At 39.9% G+C, this 21,252-nt stretch overlaps 2 protein-coding genes and 1 long non-coding RNA gene across 4 annotated transcripts in view; 2 read left to right on the top strand and 1 right to left on the bottom strand.

The window, feature by feature from the left end:
- Positions 1–13,310, top strand: part of POC1B (POC1 centriolar protein B) — a 147,748-nt gene extending 134,438 nt beyond the window's left edge. Inside the window, exon 11 of the mRNA XM_082351813.1 lies at positions 11,589–13,310. Coding sequence (XP_082207939.1) covers positions 11,589–11,630 — 42 coding nt within the window. The 3' untranslated portion in view covers positions 11,631–13,310. The remainder of the gene's footprint in view (positions 1–11,588) is intronic.
- Positions 13,311–14,956: 1,646 nt separating this feature from the next.
- Positions 14,957–21,252, top strand: part of LOC309609855 — a 37,168-nt gene continuing 30,872 nt past the window's right edge. Inside the window, exon 1 of the long non-coding RNA XR_014233625.1 lies at positions 14,957–15,036. This is a non-coding gene — a long non-coding RNA (uncharacterized lncRNA). The remainder of the gene's footprint in view (positions 15,037–21,252) is intronic.
- Positions 15,029–21,252, bottom strand: part of LOC309609847 (uncharacterized protein) — a 54,802-nt gene continuing 48,578 nt past the window's right edge. For both annotated transcript variants that reach the window (XR_014233611.1, XM_082351861.1), the window contains one exon: positions 15,029–17,026. Coding sequence is in view for 1 of the 2 variants with exons in the window: in XM_082351861.1 (XP_082207987.1) it covers positions 16,992–17,026 (35 nt within the window). In the remaining variant the exon portion in view is untranslated. The remainder of the gene's footprint in view (positions 17,027–21,252) is intronic.

Genomic DNA, 21,252 nt, shown 5'->3' with positions numbered 1-21,252 from the left:
CATCCCAAACACTGTACAACACAAAGAGTGAATCCTAATGTAAACGGAGGATTTTCAAGGGTGTTATCAATGTGGGTTCATCAATTGTATCAAACAGACACCACTAATGCAAGATGCTGATAAACTGTCAAGAGGAGAGGGGTGTACAGGGACTCTACTTTCTGCTCAACTCTTCTGTAAACCTAGAACTCCTCTAAAAATAGTCATTTATGTGTCAAAACATAATAGGACAACTCCTGAATCACACAGGATTACATTCAAAAATCTCTAAAACATTATGCTGCACGAAGTAAGCCAGAAACAAAAGAGAACACGATATATGATCCATTCATATGAAATGAGAGAAACATAAATCTGACTGAGAGTGATAAAATTAGATCAGGGTTTGTTTGCCTGCTGCTGGGTGGGTGGGAGTGGTGACTGCAATGAGAAACAGGGAAATATTGGGAGATACAGACACTTTCTGTCACTTCATTCTGTGCTGCTTACATAAAAGTGTATTTGCGTCAGATTTTTATTTAACCTAATATTAAGAATTAAGAACAAGGCCGTCAAAATGCATTTATAATCTATTAAATATTTCAAATGCTGTGAACTTAGATATCCAATGTGGGGACTATGGTCAGAGCTAAATTACAGACTGAAAGTGAGGGGATGGAAAAAGATATTCCATGCAAATGGAAATCAAATGAAAGCTGGAGTAGCAAGTCTCATACCAGACAAAATAGACTTTAAAACAAAGACTATTACAAGAGACAAAGAAGGACACTATATAATGATCAAGGGATCGATCCAAGAGGAAGGTATAACAATTGTAAATATTTATGCACCCAACATAGGAGCACCTCAATACATAAGGCAAATACTAACAGCCATAAAAGGGGAAATCGACAGCAACACAATCATAGTAGGGGACTTTAACACCCCACTTTCACCAATGGACAGATCATCCAAAATGAAAATAAATAAGGAAACACAAGCTTTAAATGATACATTAAACAAGATGGACTTAATTGATATTTATAGGACATTCCACCCAAAAACAACAGAATACACATTTTTCTCAAGTGCTCATGGAACATTCTCCAGGATAGATCATATCTTGGGTCACAAATCAAGCCTTGGTAAATTTAAGAAAATTGAAATCGTATCAAGTATCTTTTCCGACCACAACGCTATGAGACTAGATATCAATTACAGGAAAAGATCTGTAAAAAATACAAACACATGGAGGCTACACAATACACTACTTAATAACGAAGTGATCACTGAAGAAATCAAAGGGGAAATCAAAAAATACCTAGAAACAAATGACAATGGAGATACGACGACCCAAAACCTATGGGACGCAGCAAAAGCAGTGCTAAGAGGGAAGTTTATAGCAATACAAGCCTACCTCAAGAAACAGGAAACATCTTGAATAAACAACCTAACCTTGCACCTAAAGCAATCAGAGAAAGAAGAACAAAAAAACCCCAAAGCTAGCAGAAGGAAAGAAATCATAAAGATCAGGTCAGAAATAAATGAAAAAGAAATGAAGGAAACAATAGCAAAAATCAATGAAACTAAAAGCTGGTTCTTTGAGAAGATAAACAAAATTGATAAACCATTAGCCAGACTCATCAAGAGAAAAAGGGAGAAGACTCAAATCAATAGAATTAGAAATGAAAAAGGAGAAGTAACAAATGACACTGCAGAAATACAAACGATCATGAGAGATTACTACAAGCAACTCTATGCCAATAAAATGGACAACCTGGAAGAAATGGACAGATTCTTAGAAATGCACAACCTGCTGAGACTGAACCAGGAAGAAATAGAAAATATGAACAGACCAATCACAAGCACTGAAATTGAAACTGTGATTAAAAACCTTCCAACAAACAAAAGCCTAGGACCAGATGGCTTCACAGGTGAATTCTATCAAACATTTAGAGAAGAGCTAACACCTATCCTTCTCAAACTCTTCCAAAATATACCAGAGGGAGGAACACTCCCAAACTCATTTTACGAGGCCACCATCACCCTGATACCAAAACCAGACAAAGATGTCACAAAGAAAGAAAACTACAGGCCAATATCACTGATGAACATAGATGCAAAAATCCTCAACAAAATACTAGCAAACAGAATCCAACAGCACATTAAAAGGATCATACACCATGATCAAGTGGGGTTTATTCCAGGAATGCAAGGATTCTCCAATATACGCAAATCAATCAACATGATACATCATATTAACAAATTGAAGAAGAAAAACCACATGATCATCTCAATAGATGCAGAGAAAGCTTTCGACAAAATTCAACACCCATTTATGATAAAAGCCCTGCAGAAAGTAGGCATAGAGGGAACTTTCCTCAACATAATAAAGGCCATATATGACAAACCCACAGCCAACATTGTCCTCAATGGTGAAAAACTGAAACCATTTCCACTAAGATCAGGAACAAGACAAGGTTGCCCACTCTCACCACTATTATTCAACATAGTTTTGGAAGTGTTAGCCACAACAATCAGAGAAGACAAAGAAATAAAAGGAATCCAAATCGGAAAAGAAGAAGTAAAGCTGTCACTGTTTGCAGATGACATGATACTATACATAGAGAATCCTAAAGATGCTACCAGAAAACTCCTAGAGCTAATCAATGAATTTGGTAAAGTAGCAGGATACAAAATTAATGCACAGAAATCTCTTGCATTTCTATACACTAATGATGAAAAATCTGAAAGTGAAATTAAGAAAACACTCCCGTTTACCATTGCAACAAAAAGAATAAAATATCTAGGAATAAACCTACCTAAGGAGACAAAAGACCTGTATGCAGAAAATTATAGGACACTGATGAAAGAAATTAAAGATGATACAAACAGATGGAGAGATATACCATGTTCCTGGACTGGAAGAATCAACATTGTGAAAATGACTCTACTACCCAAAGCAATCTACAGATTCAATGCAATCCCTATCAAACTACCACTGGCATTTTTCACAGAACTAGAACAAAAAATTTCACAATTTGTATGGAAACACAAAAGACCCCGAATAGCCAAAGCAATCTTGAGAACGAAAAATGGAGCTGAGGGAATCAGGCTCCCTGACTTCAGACTATACTACAAAGCTACAGTAATCAAGACAGTTTGGTACTGGCACAAAAACAGAAACATAGATCAATGGAACAGGATAGAAAGCCCAGAGATAAACCCACACACATATGGTCACCTTATCTTTGATAAAGGAGGCAAGCATATACAGTGGAGAAAAGACAGCCTCTTCAATAAGTGGTGCTGCGAAAATTGGACAGATACATGTAAAAGTATGAAATTAGAACACTCCCTGACACCATACACAAAAATAAACTCAAAATGGATTAAAGACCTAAGTGTAAGGCCAGACACTATCAAACTCTTAGAGGAAAACATAGGCAGAACACTCTATGACATACATCACAGCAAGATTCTTTTTGACCCAGCTCCCAGAGAAATGGAAATAAGAACACAAATAAACAAATGGGACCTAATGAAACTTAAAAGCTTTTGCACAGCAAAGGAAACCATAAACAAGACCAAAAGACAACCATCAGAATGGGAGAAAATATTTGCAAATGAAGCAACTGACAAAGGATTAATCTCCAAGATTTACAAGCAGCTCATGCAGCTCAATAACAAAAAAACGAACAACCCAATCCAAAAATGGGCAGAAGACCTAAATAGACATTTCTCCAGAGAAGATATACAGATTGCCAACAGACACATGAAAGAATGCTCAACATCATTAATCATTAGAGAAATGCAAATCAAAACTACAATGAGATATCATCTCACACTGGTCAGAATGGCCATCATCAAAAAATCTAGAAACAAAAAAAAAAAAAAAAAAAAAAAAAAAAAAAAAAAATCTAGAAACAATAAATGCTGGAGAGGGTGTGGAGGAAAGGGAACACTCTTGCACTGTTGGTGGGAATGTAAATTGATACAGCCACTATGGAGAACAGTATGGAGGTTCCTTAAAAAACTACAAATAGAACTACCATACGACCCAGCAATCCCACTACTGGGCATATACCCTGAGAAAACCATAGGTCAAAAAGAGTCATGTACCACAATGTTCACTGCAGCTCTATTTACAATAGCCAGGACATGGAAGCAACCTAAACGTCCATCGACAGATGAATGGATAAAGAAGATGTGGCACATATATACAATGGAATATTACTCAGCCATAAAAAGAAATGAAATGGAGGTATTTGTAATGAGGTGGATGGAGTTAGAGTCTGTCATACAGAGTGAAGTAAGTCAGAAAGAGAAAAACAAATACAGTATGCTAACACATATATACGGAATCTAAGGAAAAAAAAAAAAAATGGCCGTGAAGAACCTAGTGGCAAGACGGGAATAAAGACACAGACCTACTAGAGAATGGACTTGAGGATATGGGGAGGGGGAGGGGTGAGATGTGACAGGGTGAGAGAGTGTCATGGACATATATACACTACCAAATGTAAGATAGATAGCTAGTGGGAAGCAGCCGCATAGCACAGGGAGATCAGCTCGGTGCTTTGTGACCACCTAGAGGGGTGGGATGGGGAGGGTGGGAGGGAGGGAGATGCAAGAGGGAAGAGATATGGGAACATATTGTATATGTATAACTGATTCACTTTGTTATAAAGCAGAAGCTAACACACCATTGTAAGGCAATTATACTTCAATAAAGATGTTTAAAAAAAAAATACAAATATATTTTTTTCTTCTCTTTTGTCTATTCCAGGCATTATGTTCCAGAAATTATATAGTTTATATATATCATACATAATTAATCATATTGATACCAATTATAAATATTAAATTAGTATTAATTATATCATGAATACATATTATTTATCTACTACTATTAGTTATGTATATTATATATAATGATATAACTTCTGTATTATAATGCCTGTAATAAAAGAAGAAAAAGTAGAGGATTTGCACTATATCAAGATTTGTCCTATATCTACTGATATCAAAGTGTGATTCCACTAATATGAGGTATTTAAAGTGTCAAAATCATAAACTCAGAAAGTAAAATGTTGGTTGTCAGGGATTGGAGGAAGAGGAGATGGGCAGTTTTACAGCAGGAAAAGCGTTCAGGAGATGGGTGCTTGGTGATGGTTGTACAACATTATGAATATACAGTACCTTCTATGTTATATGTATTTTACCACAATAAAAAAAAACTGGGGGAAAAAAGGAAAAATAAGGGAAAATGTGATAGTAGCCAAAGAAGACAGATTAAAGGGAGAAAACAGTCTAGAAGTTGACTTGCATATATGTAGACTTTTTGTAAACAAAAGTGATGAAGAAATTCAGTGGGAAAGGAAAATATTTACAGTGAGTGTTGGTGAAATACTTCGATTCCCGTATGGGTAAAAATGAACTTCAACCCCCCACCTCCAATGATGCATACAAATCAATTCAAACTGATTTAAAATGTAAGCACTAACCATAAAAGGAAAATGATTAAATTATGCTGCTGCAAAATTAAGTGTTCTTCTCAGAAAGAGCTAAACAAGTGAATGATAAGCACGTTAAAATGCCCTCAACATCATTAGGATTAGGGAAATACAATATAAAACCAAAATTAGATGTCATTAGTGCACAGTAAAATAGCTAGAATTGGAAGGAAACTGCCACACCAAATGTTGGTGAGCATGTGTTTAAAATGGTCCAAACACTCTGGAAAACTGTCAGCCTGTGTCTTAAAAGTTAAATATATACAACTTCAATAAACCAGCAATTCCCCTGGATATGTATGTAACCCGGAAAGAGAAAAATGCATGTCTTCAAGAAGCGTTACACAAGAATATTGATAGCAGATTTATTCATAATAGCTGCAAACTAGAAATATGCCAGGCAACTATGTACAGGTGAGTAAAAAACAACAACAACAAAAAACCACACAGTGAGACTCAATAATAAAAAGGAAAAGAACTACTGATAAACAGCAATATAAAAAATTCTAAAATTATGAAGAATGAGACAAAGGAGTAGATACTGTGCATTCCAGTTTTATGAAGATGTAGAGTAGGCAAAACTATAGGAATCTGATCAATGATTTCTTCTGAGGAGGGGAATGAGGGAACTTTCTGGGTGATGGTGTATTATATATCTGAAGGGTTGTGTGCTACATTGTACACACATGGTAATACTGATTGATTTTTACAGTGAAAATCTGCATTCTATGACATGTAATTTATTTCTCAATAAAGCTTCCTGATATAAAAGAGACATAGTCAGGTGATTACTACATCAAAGAAGAACCTGAATGTAATATATCAGAAGGAGAAAAAAAACAACTTGGGGGAAAAATTGACAACTGAGAGATTTACAGTAGGGGTTTTCATGAATCCATTCAAGTTTGAAAAAAGAAGCCCAGTAAGAGCTCTAGGATATAATCAAGCCTTATTAAATAAGTCTCAAGGTAACATGTTTATTCTAGGTGAGGGTGCCTGTAAGGCATGGTACCAGGAAGAAACCTGCTCAACAGGACCCAAAAAGAGAACGGTAGATGGAGTCTGTATTTGGGAACAGTGAGAGTGTATCTCCACACTGGTTTTGCACAAATGATGGAGGTGAGGGGGGATGAGATGCTCTGGACTTCATTTTTTATTTCATGTATTTAACAACACAAGATCACAGGGGTAAAATATAGCACAGTACGTTAAAGTCACCTAAGCTAGAAAGCAAAGAGAAGTAGATAAAAAGAAGGCAAACAGATTAAATAATCATTGTTGGTTTTTTATGGAGTAAAAGGGAGACTCCAGTTATAGAGTGAAAATAAGGCTAAACCTATTCAGCTAAAACTTTCAGAAAGGTCAGAATTCAAGCCAAGACATGGAAGCAACCTAAATGTTCATTGACATCTGAATGGACAAAGAAGATGTGGGTGTGTGTGTGTGTGTGTGTGTGTGTGTGTGTGTGTGTGTAATGGAATACTACTCAGCCATGAAAAAGAATGAAATAATGCCATTTGCAGCAACATGGATGGACCTAGAGATTATCATACTAAGTGAAGTAAGTCAGACAAAGACATATTACTTATATGTGGAATCTAAAAAACAATACAAATGAATTTATTTTTAAAACAGAGAGAGACTCACAGACATAAAAAACAAAATTACAGTTACCAGAGGGAAAAGGGGTGGGAGAGGGATAAATTTGGAGTTTGGGATTAACAGATACACACTACTACATACAAAATAGACATACAACAAGGTCCTACTGTATAGCACAGGGAACTATACTCAGTATCTTGTAATAACCTATAAGGGAAAAGAATCTGAAAAAGAATATGTATATAGAGATATATATGTATAACAATCATTTTGCTGTACACCAGAAACAACATTCTAAGTCAACTATATCTCAATATAAAATTAATTAATTAAATTACTCCCTCTTCAAAAAAAGTTTCCCAACTATGATGCATCATCAAAGCAGAGGCCATTGTGTGGGTACTTTGGGGAATTATATTCATCTGACTGGGAAATTTTTCATCAAACAACCATCACTGTCTCTTCCTGAGGGTGAATTTTCTTTAGGCTCAATTCTTGGGCAAGGGTAAATAAAATGATTTCCTGGAGGTAAATTACTGGGCAAGAAACTATTTAATAAACACAAAGGTATACAAATATGCCAGGAAAAGATATTATCTGGCTTTTGGAACTACCCTCTGCAAAACTGGACCTGTAGACAGAGTAGAGGGAACTTTTCTTTGAACTCCCAAGGTATTGGTGGGTTTCTCTGCTCTTTCCACATTCTTTTTGTGCAAGAATTGATTCAGTGCATAGCGCCCTTATGAGTCTTAATGCCATTCACTAGGAGATCCGGTATGGCCTGAGGTTTTTTAGTGTCCAAATTGCCGGAATTACTCTTCACGTTTGTTCTGATGATGGGGCGGTGTGCTTTCTTCTTCACGTCTACAACCTCTGACTTCAAGACCTTTGAGAACGTCTCTGGTCTGCATTGCTCCCAGAGATTTCCCCTGGATTTTGATGATAGCACTTCCTATTTCCACCTTCCATCCTGCACTTGGAGATGAGACAGCATTGTTAGAGCTCATCTGTTCATGCTGCCCTCTTGTGTAAAACCAGTTTTCTCTGAACTATACAAATAATAAAAGGCTTAACTCCTTGCCAGTCTCTTTAAAACTCCACAAGTGGGAATTTTCAACTTTCCAGAAATACTATTAAATGATTTAAATTTCCTGCTCTAGCAATTTGTGGAAGTTAAAGCAGTTGACTTAGCACACGTGTGTACCCCATTGCCTAGCAACCTTGCACTTAGAGTGTCGGCTTGTAACATTGTTTTGTTTTGAATATCTTTTCCTTGTCTCTCAAGACTGTCTTCATCATCTCTACATCTATAAATGGCACTACGGCCTGTCAAATAGTTCAACACATTATTTATGTCATTGATTAAGGGAGTACCTGCCTCATACTATTATAACACTTGCCAAATGTACTGTCTTTTCTCCTCAGACATTTGTTCTTATATTTCACCTCAAGTAGCCCCATCTATTTTAACTATTAATTTGGACCACCTTTAAACGCATGTGTAAATTCTAGAGCAAACTGGCTACATTATGTACAGAACTCCCTCCCAAGTATTACGTAATCTGAGAAAGTTACTGAAAGGATAGTTCAAGATAATGATTTGAAAGAACAGTCAATTTTTGAGGGCAGAAAAATCAGGAATATCATATGAGTATGGTGTTAGGTGGTGCCATTCAATAAATGCTACTGGTATAGTGAAGATCAAAATAGGTCCTTGTTGTTAAAATTTTATTAAATTTAAATCTGTATCTTCTGGATGGATACCGTGATAAATGCACACTCTTTTAGAGGTGTAATTCCTAAGTATGTTAGAGGGAAACTATATTTTAACATTGTTAAATCTGAGGGAAGTACATTTATTTTGGAAGACATATCAAATAAACTTCTAGGACTTTTCATATCAGCTACACATGTAAAGTTTATAAGTCATCACTCAGGTCCCTAGAAGAAGGAAATGAACAAAATGAAAAAGATCAGCTTTTCTTGGACGCATTCGAGAACTGAGGTCTAAGGGCAAACAGATTCATCAAATTCTGGAGGGACAGATGTCTACAGAGTCACAGATGAGACTTGCCAACCTGAAGCAAAAGCTTCTGGAGCCATCACAGGGTAGCTCAGATTCAATGGTAATTTTGTCAAATTCTTGGAGGTGGAGTGTGGACTTTGAGAAGGAAAACATCCTGGTAACTAAAGTCAGGTGTCCACACATCTCCATAGGTTGTGTCTCCAGGAACCCTACCGGGTTTTCACAGTGAAAACCAAGAAACTTCCCACTGTGGCTCTCTCAAGAGTGAGGAAGAGAAACTATCATGAAATATGGCCACTGCGTTTTCCATGATAAAAGCTTACACTCCAGGAAAAAAGTATTTTGCCAGAGTCTTAACCCAGCTGAAGGAAGGCCATCTACATATTCCACGCTTCATATTTGACTGGAGAAACACTTGTGAAAGTCTCAGTCCAAAGACACAAAGCCACATGAATACTGATTTGGTCATAATATTATAAAATGCATTCCCTTCCCCATACCTCAGCATCACACCAGTAGAGTCGGATATAAAAACAGTGGATCCCACAGAAAGAATTTCAAGATGCAGTTTCTCTTTGAGGAGGAGTAATTAAGGACGATCAAAGTCAAGAGACCTGAGTGGAATTTGAAACCCACAAATATTAATTATAGCACAACTACCAGCCAGATTGTCATAAACCCTCACACAAAAGTCTTGTTGGTTTTACTTCCTATTACCTGATACAAAACATGGGGCTTTCAACAACAAAAACAAAATTACAAAGCATGCTGAAAGGCAAAACCAAGAGTAATGATAAGAACAATATTAATAATAATACAATCTGTGTTAAGAAATACTACAAACACTTCTATGCTCACAGATTTGGTAACTTAGATGAACTGGACCAATTTCATGAAAGACACAAACTACCAAAACTTTTACAAGATGAAATATAAAATCTGAATGGGCCTATCACTATTAAAGAAATCAAATTAATAATTAATAAATTTTCAGAATAAAAGAAAGCAGCATGCCTCAATAGGTTCACTGGCAAATTCTACTAAACATTTAATGAATAAAAATGCCAAAGATCTGTAAGCTTTTCCATAAAAGAGAAGCAGAGGAATCACTTCCTAACTCATTCTATATGTCTGGGTTTACTCTAATACAAAAATTAGATAAAGAAATTATAAGAAAAAACCCTACAGATCAATATTTCTTATAACTGTATATGCAAATACCCTCAGCATAATACTTACAAAAATTATATATGTGTGTATGTATACATCTGTATAGATAGATAGATTTATACATCATGACCAAAGGGGATGTATTACAGGTATGTAAGAGTGGTAAACATCCAAAATTCAATCAAAGTAACCCATCACATCAGCAGGCTGCAGAAGAAAACTATATAATCCTATCACTGATGCAGAAAACAGCACCTGGAAAAAAGTAAAAATTCATGAAAAATATCACAGTGAACTATTAATAGAGGGAGAATTTTCAGCTTGATAGTAAATATCTATAAAAAGGCTAAATCTAACAGCATATTTAATACTGAGAAAGTGCATGATTTCAGCCTAAGATCAGGAACAAGACAAGGACGTCCTATTCAACAACGTGCTAGAAACCTACCTAGGACAATAAAATAAAGGAGATGAAATGTTTAGAATTTGAAAAGAAAAATAAAACTGTCTTTATGTGCAGGTGACATAACTGTTTATGTAGAAAATCCTAAAAAGTTGATAAAATATTTCTATAATAAATGACAATAGCCAGGTTGCAGGATGTAAAATCAATATGCCAAAAGTAAATAGCTTACCTAGATGCCAGCAATGAACAATTTGAATTTGAAATAGAAAAAAATTACATTATCACCAAATCAATTTAAATATTTAGGCATAAATCTAATAAAATATTTATAAGATCTACATCTGGAAAACTAGAAATCTCTGATTTAAGAAGTTATACATAAATGCAGAGTAGTCTGTGTTCATGGACCCGCAGACATTATCTGAATCATTATCAGCTGAGATGATAAATTTACTGTAGATGGAGATGCCTTGGGGCAAACTCCACTTGTGTGTAGTTAGGATCGTAAGACAAGATATCTGGAAAATGCACTAAGCAGGACAGACTGAGTGCCTAGGTGAGGATGATGAAAAGTATCTCCTGGTGATTATCAGTCAGCTCAGGTCGGTGAGAGTGAGCGAGGAATTTTGGATCATCATCTGACAGACATTCATCTCCTCTTCCCTACAGTGGGCAACTGCACAGATAGAAAGGTAAAAGGGTATGTTGAAGAAAACAGTCTAAGGTTCCCCCCGCCCCCGCCACCAAAGCAAAGGAAAAGAAACCTAGAAGGAAGCAAGCGGAATGAACATCTTGAAGTTTGGGGTAGTAAGAAGGCAAGGGATGGGTTTCACAAGCAGGTGAAAACGTAATTGTGATGTTCTGTTCTTTATCTGTGTCCTCCGAAAAGGTCAGAGAGGAGAGCAAGAGAAGGACACAAAGACTACGATGACTCTCAGGAGAAGGATCTGTCAATACTGTGGAATCTTATGTACGTTAATTGTATTGTCTGGATTGTGATGAGAACAAAATGCAATATTTTCTAATAAAGTATAATGGAAAAGAACATGAAAAAGAATATATATGTATAACTGAAGCACTTTGCTGTACAGTAGAAATGAACACAACACTGTAAATCAACTACACGTCAATTTAAAAATAAATTTTAAAAAATGTGATTTCTTGAGATGGAATCCAGTCCTGTTGAAGAGGCTGTGAAGACTACTGAAATTACAACAAAGGATTTAGAGTATTGCATATACTACACTTCAAAAAAGAAATAAAAATTTTAAAAAAGAACGAAAAGCAATGATAACCTACAGTGTCCAGAAGAATGCTTTGTGAAGAGCTGCACGCCGTGTACTCACATTTACTTAAGCAGTATCCTAAGTGGTCCCTCAGTTGTTTGCAATTCTGTTACAAATTTTTTTAAATGCAGAAAATACTGAAAATACCATCATATACTATAATGGAAACATATAAACATAAGGCTCTTGATGCTTAAAGAAGCGCCTGAACAGAAACTGTCCCTACTGTGTAGCTTTCATAACTGATTCTAAGACTTTTGGGAGTGAGATGAGGAGGGAGGAAAAAGGGAGAGAGAGATGAGACTGAAATGCACAGATGCTGAAAACATGTTAAACAGGGGAAAAGCCAAAGTGGAATAAACCCACTCAAGTGATACATGTTCTATCTTTTCACTCTCACAGAGGCAGGCAAACTTGACCTCATCATTATTCACTCAACACATGATTTCCTGGTAAAATACACAGTCAGCCAGAATGCTAAAAGCAAGACCACCCACGTGCTGGATGCCTTTGGTACGTTTACCAGGCCAACCCCTGGAGAGTAAAGGGTTGTGTTGTCAGGGACACCAAGACAAAACGAATGTGCATGTTCATGGTTTATGGTGAAGGGAACACACAGGGGGACCCGGCCTCTCTGCATTCTGGGTCAGGACCCTAGAAGGGGATCTATAGGGGAAGGCAGCCATGGTCGAAGAAAAGACTTCTTAGAAATGATGTGCATTTGTTCTAAACGTGCCTATAAGAATCCAGGATGTCTCCATCTCATACTCAGATAAATTATTCTCCCATTGCATGCGTCTCTGTGACACACGTGGGTGGTGTCACCTAACTGAATTCTGGAGTGGAAAATTTGAACCCAATAGAACACGTTACCATTCATGAATGCATCTAGCTCATTCCAAAACCTGTCATTTTATAACAAGAATTCAAACAGTGTCTCCAACCTGGATTCATAACTCAAAGTACCCAATTTTGGAGAATGCAGCCTAGAGGGAATGGCAAGTTGTTGAATTAACATCTCCCATTCTGAAGGGGCTCTGCTTCTAGATGGTCGCAGTAAAGAAATCTAAGGGTCCTTGCTGTGGTCACCAAGAAGCTCAGTCTCCAATATCCAATCCTTAACAAGCCAATCAGATATAGAGGGTCCTGGACACGTGAGACCAGAACAAACAAGACCAAAAAGCAGAGACCAGCCTCTCCTCCAGGCACGGAGGACCTCAGCAGCTGAGACCTTTCCTATTGTTTCCAAAACGCCGCCAGCGGGGCCTCCAACCACGACCTGCTCAGGACAGAGGAACAGTTTAGAGCCAGGTGCGTTTCCATAACCAGGTTACTCACCCAAAGGCGGCTTCCTACCCAAACCGCTTCTCCGCTGCAAAACCAAACCAAGCTCAGGTGGTCGGCGGCGCCTGGAGGAATCCGGGGCTGGTGCTGGAACCAAGGGACCCGACGCCACTGGAGTTCACACGCAGGCTCTCAGTGCCCCCGGGGGCCACGACCCTCCGGCAAAGGTCCCTCTGGACTCCCTCCCGCTGGCTTCCGAATTGGTCACCAAACCAAGTTCGTTTTGCCGGACGCACAGCAAGCCCAGATGCAGACGGTGGAAGCGAGGAGAGGGTTTCTTCACGAGGCAGTCAGGCGAGGAGCCGGGAGGACAGGCCTGACGCCCGCCTCCGAGAAAGCCCGGGCGGGAGACTGACGGATCAGGGTGAAGCTGCGGGGCGGGCTGAGGCGTGGGTAGCGCGCGCAGGGCGCGCACAGGCGATTGGGAAAACGTGCGGGTAGGGTCCTTCTGCGCAGGCGTAACTAGGCTCTAGGCCCGCGCACGTTCACAAGGGTCCCGCGGACACGCGCGCAGGCCCAGTGGAGGGGTCTGTGGTCCTATCCAGTCTCATGCTCAGCCCCAACTAGACACAGCTGAGACTCCAAGTTCCTGGAAAGTAACTCAGGCAAACAGCTCACTGATTAGGCTCCGTACTCATTGGAGAACATGAAGTCTTCACGACTTTGATTAGCTGAGGGCAGGTGGAATGGGTTTAACCCTCGGGTTCAGGCTTCAGTCCCCCCATCTTTGGATCATTCCTCCATCTGGAGGGAAAGGGGCGAGGTCAGCTCTGCGTACTTCCTGCCGATAAGGGGTACAGACCCGACAAGGGCTTGAGGAATGAAACTGGTTAGCACTCCTTTGAGAGTATTTTCTGGTTTCTGGTTCCAAGTTCACCTTTGGATGCCAAGAAACAAATCCCACCTATGTGCCAGGTGTCAGAGCAGCCGCAGGCCCAAGATCGGTAACTGAATCTATAAGATGTACCCTCAGGGGGCTCACAGAATGCCAGCCATGATCAAAACTTAGGATTTTTAGGGGCTTTATCTAGGACAGTGTCCAGCGGAGATTGTGTCTCACCTGTTTACATGTTCTAGTGCCTCCATCATTATCCTTTTGGCTGAAACACTTCAATATGAAATATGGAAGGGACATAGGCTGGGAATAGTATGGTTCCTCCAATATCTGGACCAAGTCAAACCTTGACAGTTGTAGATGCCAGGGTTTGTTGGTTTGTTATTAAATCCGAGGATCCCATGACAGGCAGAGAGCAAAGGTTCGGCTTAGGCGAGGGTAAGACAGGGGACAGGTGATCAGCCTAATTGATAGGTGCCACCTGAAGTCAGCAAAGTGGGGGATGGTTGAAAATTTGACCAGCACAACCAAGGGGTCAGCATGATCTGGTCCAGAAAGAGGTTTTGGAGGACAGATCCAATGCTAGAGAGATTCCCTACTTTTGCCCAAGTAGAAGAAATCCTAGTCACTGAGTTTTCTTTCCCGGGCCCAGGAGGTTAGAAACACAGGACTGACTGAAGAACAGATACTTCTTCTACCCCAGCAAGTGATGGAAATGGCTTTCTGAAGAGTGTGACTTGACCAAAGCCACCATTGCAGCAAACCCACTCACCTTGATTCCTTTCTCACAGCTTCTGAAAAGCAACTTAATATCCAGCAGTGTTCACCTGCCCTCTGCGAGAAGTCCGAGTCAGGGTCCGGAACCAGCCCAGGTTTGTATGATCTTGGTCAGAGTTTTTCTTCTGCAGCATGGTTTCCATTTCCAGTCACATTTCTTAGAAGGTCCTGTCCAGCAGGGATGGAGCTGGTCTTCTGGATGTTTAGCCTCCAAGATTTCAGTCTAGAGACTCACGATCTCCCCTTTAGAAGCTTCATTCAAAAGGTTTTGCTATGAGTCCAAAGTGGGGGATCCAGATGTGGCAGAACCCAGCCGGCCATTCTCAAGCACCTGGGCAGTGGTCTTGGTGGGAACCACAGCCCTGGCGAGAGCTTCCTTCCCATGAGGGAGCAGCTCTCGGTGTTTGAGTTCAAAACCCCAAAATATTTAACAGAAGGCTGAGAAATCAGCCTTTTTCCTGCAAAGGACCCCCAACCAGGGGGCATTCATGTGATTAAAAGGGGGTGCACACTTGATCAAGAGGGGGTGCACACATGATCAGAGGGGCCTGCAAGTGATGAACGGGGGCTGTGCACCTTCACGTGAGGCGTTGGAGGTGAGGCAGGGATTGGTCGAGCAGGGGATGTACAGAGAGCAAGAGAACAGCCATCTTGAGGCGCCTGACCACACACTCCTTATAATCTTGGTCTGCCCCTCATCCTTGATATCCCTGGGATCAGGTATGTACAGGTGCCCTTCAACCAAATACCACAAATGCAATACAGACAGCAGCAGCTAGACTATCAAGAGTCTAAGAGGTGGGCAGACTTTGGAGCCAGACGCTTCCTTTCACGGAAGTCCAGAGGATGACAATGACACCTCGCCGTAGACCCAGCAATCAAACTCATTTCTCAATGAAACCACTGTTGTCGCCTGGTCCACAAGCTGATTCCCTCTGCTCAGGCTAGGGAACAAATGTAAAATGTTTAACAGGCACAGTACAGGGAAGATCATGACCACTAGGCAAAATACAAGCAGTAACAGCCTTCTGAGATAATACCACCCCTGCCTGTGGTTTTCCTCCTGGCCTGCAGTACCATCCCGCCTGTCTACCCTCAGTCCCCATAGCCGGTGCCCAGTACTGGAGAGGCAGTGTAACAACAGAATCCAAGGTTAATATGATGGTGCCTTCCGCCAGCAGGGGGCCTGGATTAATTACCTTAGTGGTCTTAGGTGGGGCTGGGTAGAAGACAGGTGAAATCTGTAGGCCCCTTTCTAATCCTATCCCTCACAGGGCAGCAAGCCCAAAGCATTGGGGATTTACCTGCCAGTCCCATTTTATAAGGTGTTCCCCTGGGGGTAGACCCTGTGACGAGGGCAAAAGCGAGTTATTGTCCTGTGTGGTAGTTGGTGACAATCGTTCAGTGGTCAACAGTTGAAATTGGGTTGTGTTGACTAGTGGCCTCTGGGTTAACACAGCATAGGCACTGGGACGACCGCTCCTGGGATGTTCAGTTATAGTTTGTAGGGCTTGAGGTAGCCTCCTGGGTCCACATGTGGAGAAAGCAGGTTTCCATTTCAATTGTTGTTTAAGTCACCCACTCATCCTTTCAGTTAGCCCAGCAGCAGTAGGGTTTGTAGGGCAGGAGGAAAAGCCAGTGTGTTATTTTTGTTGGCCCATCCCTGAACTTCACGGCCGGTAAAGTGGTTGTTCTGTGTTGCTTGGGGACTCTGGTAGGGCTTTTGGGACGTCTTCCACCTGGTGTAAGGCATTGTAGATGGCACACAGCTGCTGTTCTATCTGTTCCATCACGCTATATCGTTGCTCTCCCCCCTTCCATAGCTGGGACCAGAAGCCCAAGGGTACTCATTATTTTGCTGTTGCCTCAGGCCCCAACCAAACCCTTCTGGGTAACTGGCAACATCCAATTCACAAGCCTGTCCCTGAGTTAATATCCCTAAAGCCCGCATCTGTAATTGTTTAGGCATGGTGGGTGTGGGTATGCCTGTATTTTGTAGATAATCCAGGTCCTTGCGTTTTGTCCGTATTCACCAGCCATCCTCACGCAGTCAATGAACCGGGAGCTCAGCTGTGCTACTGTAAACTGGAAAGAGACTGAGGTTAGCGGTGTATGTCAATATAATGGAAAAGAAAGACAGCTCGCAGGGTAGTCAGCTGCCACAGGGCCTCACATGCTAGTGGACAGACAGCCCGAGGTTACCCCCTCAACTTTCAGGCCTCAGATACCAGTGGACGGCCACCCCGGGAGTACCGTCACAACTTTCCATTCCCCGTCCTTATTTCCTGACATCATGGTGCTCACGGGAGTTTCCCCGGCCTCCTGTGGCTTGTCAATTGTTGGGCTGAACCCCACAGGCCTGCAAACCCTGTACTTGCCCAGCCTGGAGACTAAAGAAAGAGCACAGAGACATCCATGGGTTATTGGACAGGGGATCTTACTCGCGAAAGCAAAAGGTCCCGGAGCAACATTCCCACCCTGTGTGGCCACAAGCAGGACATGACAACAATCTTCGCTACCGAGGGGAAGAGGCTACCATTTATAGGGGGAACTATCATCGGATTGGCTTATCAGTTACCGGGGAAACCAGCAGCTGAGCCACATCCCTCACAGACCCTCTGGTTAATGACCATCATGAGGGTAGATGTTTCCCTTTAATAAACTAGCAAGTGGAGCTGTGCTGGCCTAAGGATTAGGACAAGCACTAGCTGGGGCAGGGGAAAGCACATTCACGTGCGTGGGATGTAGGTGAGGCAGGGACTGACGGAAGAGGGGATGTACAAAGAGCAAGGAAACAGCCATCTTGACTGGCTTGACCATACAAGAGGATTGGAAGATAAACCGTCTGTTCGTGGGTAGAAATATTTGGCTGTTGAGGAAAAAAAAATCCAAATATTTGGAGGTTACTGACCAATAATTATGCTCAACTCATGAGCAATTTTAATGATAAAAACAGATGGGTCTATAGTAGATATTTAAGTGGAATTATATCAATACACTATATGCTTCATTTTCCCTGATGGCTGATACAACATTCTGCCTTAGCAAGTCACAAGATCTTAGACTTCATGAACCAGAGGATTTATGAATGTACATTGAATCTAGGAACACGGTGTAATTTCCAGGTTGTTCTCCATAAGCCCTAACTGTGACTCAGCCTGATAACACAATGGTAGCCTGGGCTTACTAGGAAAATAGGTCAATGGCTTGCCAAGAGGCAGAGGTTAATGGGGGTGGAGAGGGTGTGTATAACTACTTTTTTGTTTGCAAAGTCCGTCAGTTGCATTTTCTTTTGGGTCAAATCTCAAGCATGTTTCTAGTAAAAATAAAGACTCTGATTTGAGATTCTTCTCATAATAAGGTAGATTTCACAACAAAAGCAGTAGGAGAAGTAACTCAATCATCTTAAACTTCTAAATTTATAAAGTACATGAATAGAAATAATTGACAGAAATAAAATACAAAATGTAATTAGAAATATCAACAGTTCAGAAGTAGAATTTAGTTCATCCACATGACACAAAGTGATACAAAATTAATAAGGCAGATTTAACATCTGTGCAAAAAACTATGTGAAAATATAAGCAAGTTTGCTTTTTTGCTCACGTGTATTTTAGACAAAAGTTGACCATGTTCTGCACTACATAATAAAGTCACAACTCTACATTCCATATATCGAGAGTAAATCTTAAAATTAGACATAACAAAATAAAATAATCACACAGAAAATATGAAAAGGGAAACTTAAACTCCACTAAATAATATTTGGACCAGAGAAGAAACCCCAAAATGTAATGAAGAGTATTTTTAAATACAAATAGAAATGCAATATGTCAAATTAGATGGGATACAGCCAAAACAATAAAAGTATGAACCAAGGATGTCCCTAAAAATGTAAAGAGCAATCATAATAAGTGAAAGGAAAATACAACAAAGTTATATAAGGAAATGTGAAAAATAGCTGGCGCTTCAAAAATTTTAAAGTTAATCATTAACCAAAAGGATAAAAAAAAGCTTGTTTTACTTCAAAAGTGATTAATAAAAACACAGTTAACTTAAAATTTGGCCATTCAGGTTACCATTGAACATTTTTAAAGTAAATGTCAGCCATAAATCAGAATGTGAATATTTGAGAAATCTAATAGAAAAGTGATTTATGTTGTTGTTTATTTCAAGAATTTTTAATGACTCTCGAATAGCAGCTAAGTATGTACTTTTTATCCAGCTTTGTGTTGACAGAAGATGGATACGTCAGGCTGACATTAGTGTAGCTGCTTTGACACAAATCCTTTTCTTTTACCCTCGTTCGCTAATCCTTCTGCAGACTCCAGGTTTGGAATAAGAAGTGTGGCTAGGAGCAGTTTGTAGAGTAGCACATTGGTCTTCTGTGAACAGGAAACTCTTCACTTGCATCTCATTCTTTGAACAGAAGCTTCTAAGATCTATCATTAAGAAAATTAATCATCTGTCTTGTTCTTCGACCTCTGTTGCTTTCAGTGACTCAAAACCAGGACGTGGCAGGATGAGAATGGCACCTATCCGTTTTTAAATCTTTATTTCAGAATGATTTCATGTTAGCAAAATAATACATGTAAAAAGTTTTAAAAAGAAAAAGGAAAAAAAAATGTCTCCATCTCACTCAAAACCCACCACTGTTTGTCCAAGATATTCGTGGCGCCAGGAGAACAGAGGATGAGAAGCCTCAGTGGGGCAAGGGCTTGTGATGCTCTCTGCTGGATATACAGGGGGACCCTTCCAAGACTGGGGCAAAGAACTTCTTGTTGAGTTGACTTCAGGATAATTTTGCATCTCATAATTCTAATGAAACACTATCGCTGCCTTAGGTTGTTTCCTCTGCTTAATCCCCAAAGGAAATCCCTTTGCTTTTCAGAGATAAAAAGTTAGTAGAACAAAGAGAAAGTCAGGGGAAGCACAGGGGCCTTTCGCTATAGAATTTCACTGAAGCATTTCCAAGCCCGGAGGATAGAACCCAAGGGCTATACTGTTTATTCCTGCACCTGGATTGAATATCAAGGTCTGTGAGAAGATGAATCATTTAAAAACCTGATGTTCTTGTAGGGAGCTGTTACTTTTTTAGAACTCTAATTAACAACTGTGTCAAAGGTAAAAAATCACATAAAAAGTTCAAAGTTATTAGATCCTCTTTCTGCACTGCTCTCAGAGAGTGATAGAATTGCTGGGTGCAAAGGCCTGCAGTGACTGGTGACGTTGATCATTCTCTCTCTGAAAAGGAGAGATTAAAGATGCAACATTCAAGGTGAGAAGAGAGCAAACTGCTTGAGGTGGCAGTTCTTAACTCAAGGGAACACCTGTCTAAGACTTTCATCATTTCCTTTTTCATTTTGTCCTTAAACTGAATGATTGAGGCAAAAGACACAGGACTTGATTTTGAACCATAAAAATCATGATCATGAAAAACACATATGAAAGGAGACATCCTAGCAGGGTCCTGACTTAGTTGTTTCCAATATAGCACACAAGAGAGCACATCAAAGCTCAGTTCATACCCAAGGGTGTTTCAGAATGAGCAATGGGAAGTAGTTATATTGTCAATGTAAAAAACTAGAGATGATGAAATCCTAGATTATATTTATTCACCATTAATATAAGCATTTGAAGTTTTAGACGGATTGTAATAATCCAGTTGCTGTGTAGCCAAAACGTCTTATTAGCAGCTCTTCTTACCCCCCATCTGTACATCTTTTTAACTAGTGTTAAACTAGTTAGTGTTAGTATCAACACTAACTAGTTAGTATCAACTAGCGTTGATCAAGTTGGCTGCTGGTTTAGCCAGAGTTGCCGACAGGCAATCAACAGACATGTTTTGTTTGGCCTCTAGAGTATTTTGTTTTTCAAACTAGGTGCCCATGTTTAAAAAGGAAACAATTTCACATGAAAATCCAGATTTCTGGCTTCCACTGAAAAATAGGAAGAACTGGTAATGTCATATAGTGCATATTACGTATTATATTTTATATTATTACATATCATGCATCACTTTCACATGGTGGTAACCTCCAGTTCACTTGTCTGTTTGTCCTTGCGGTCCTGACCTGCTGTGTTGAATCAGTATCTGAACAGCATGGCTTATGTGTCTCAGAGATACAGTTCTCATGATCTTGAAGACTCAGAAATGGTAGAACTAAGGACATGGTAGATGTCCTTAATGGTAGAACATTTCTCTATTTTGAGGAAATGGAAATACACTGATGGATTAGTGCCAGGACCCGGGCCACACGCATGGTCTCTTCACACCAGAGCCAGCCCTCTTTCCACTGTTCTATGCTGCC

The sequence above is a fragment of the Balaenoptera borealis genome (assembly GCF_965194805.1).
Source record: "Balaenoptera borealis genome assembly, chromosome: 13".
NCBI lineage: Eukaryota > Metazoa > Chordata > Mammalia > Artiodactyla > Balaenopteridae > Balaenoptera > Balaenoptera borealis.
This window is presented reverse-complemented; position numbering and strand designations above follow the sequence as displayed.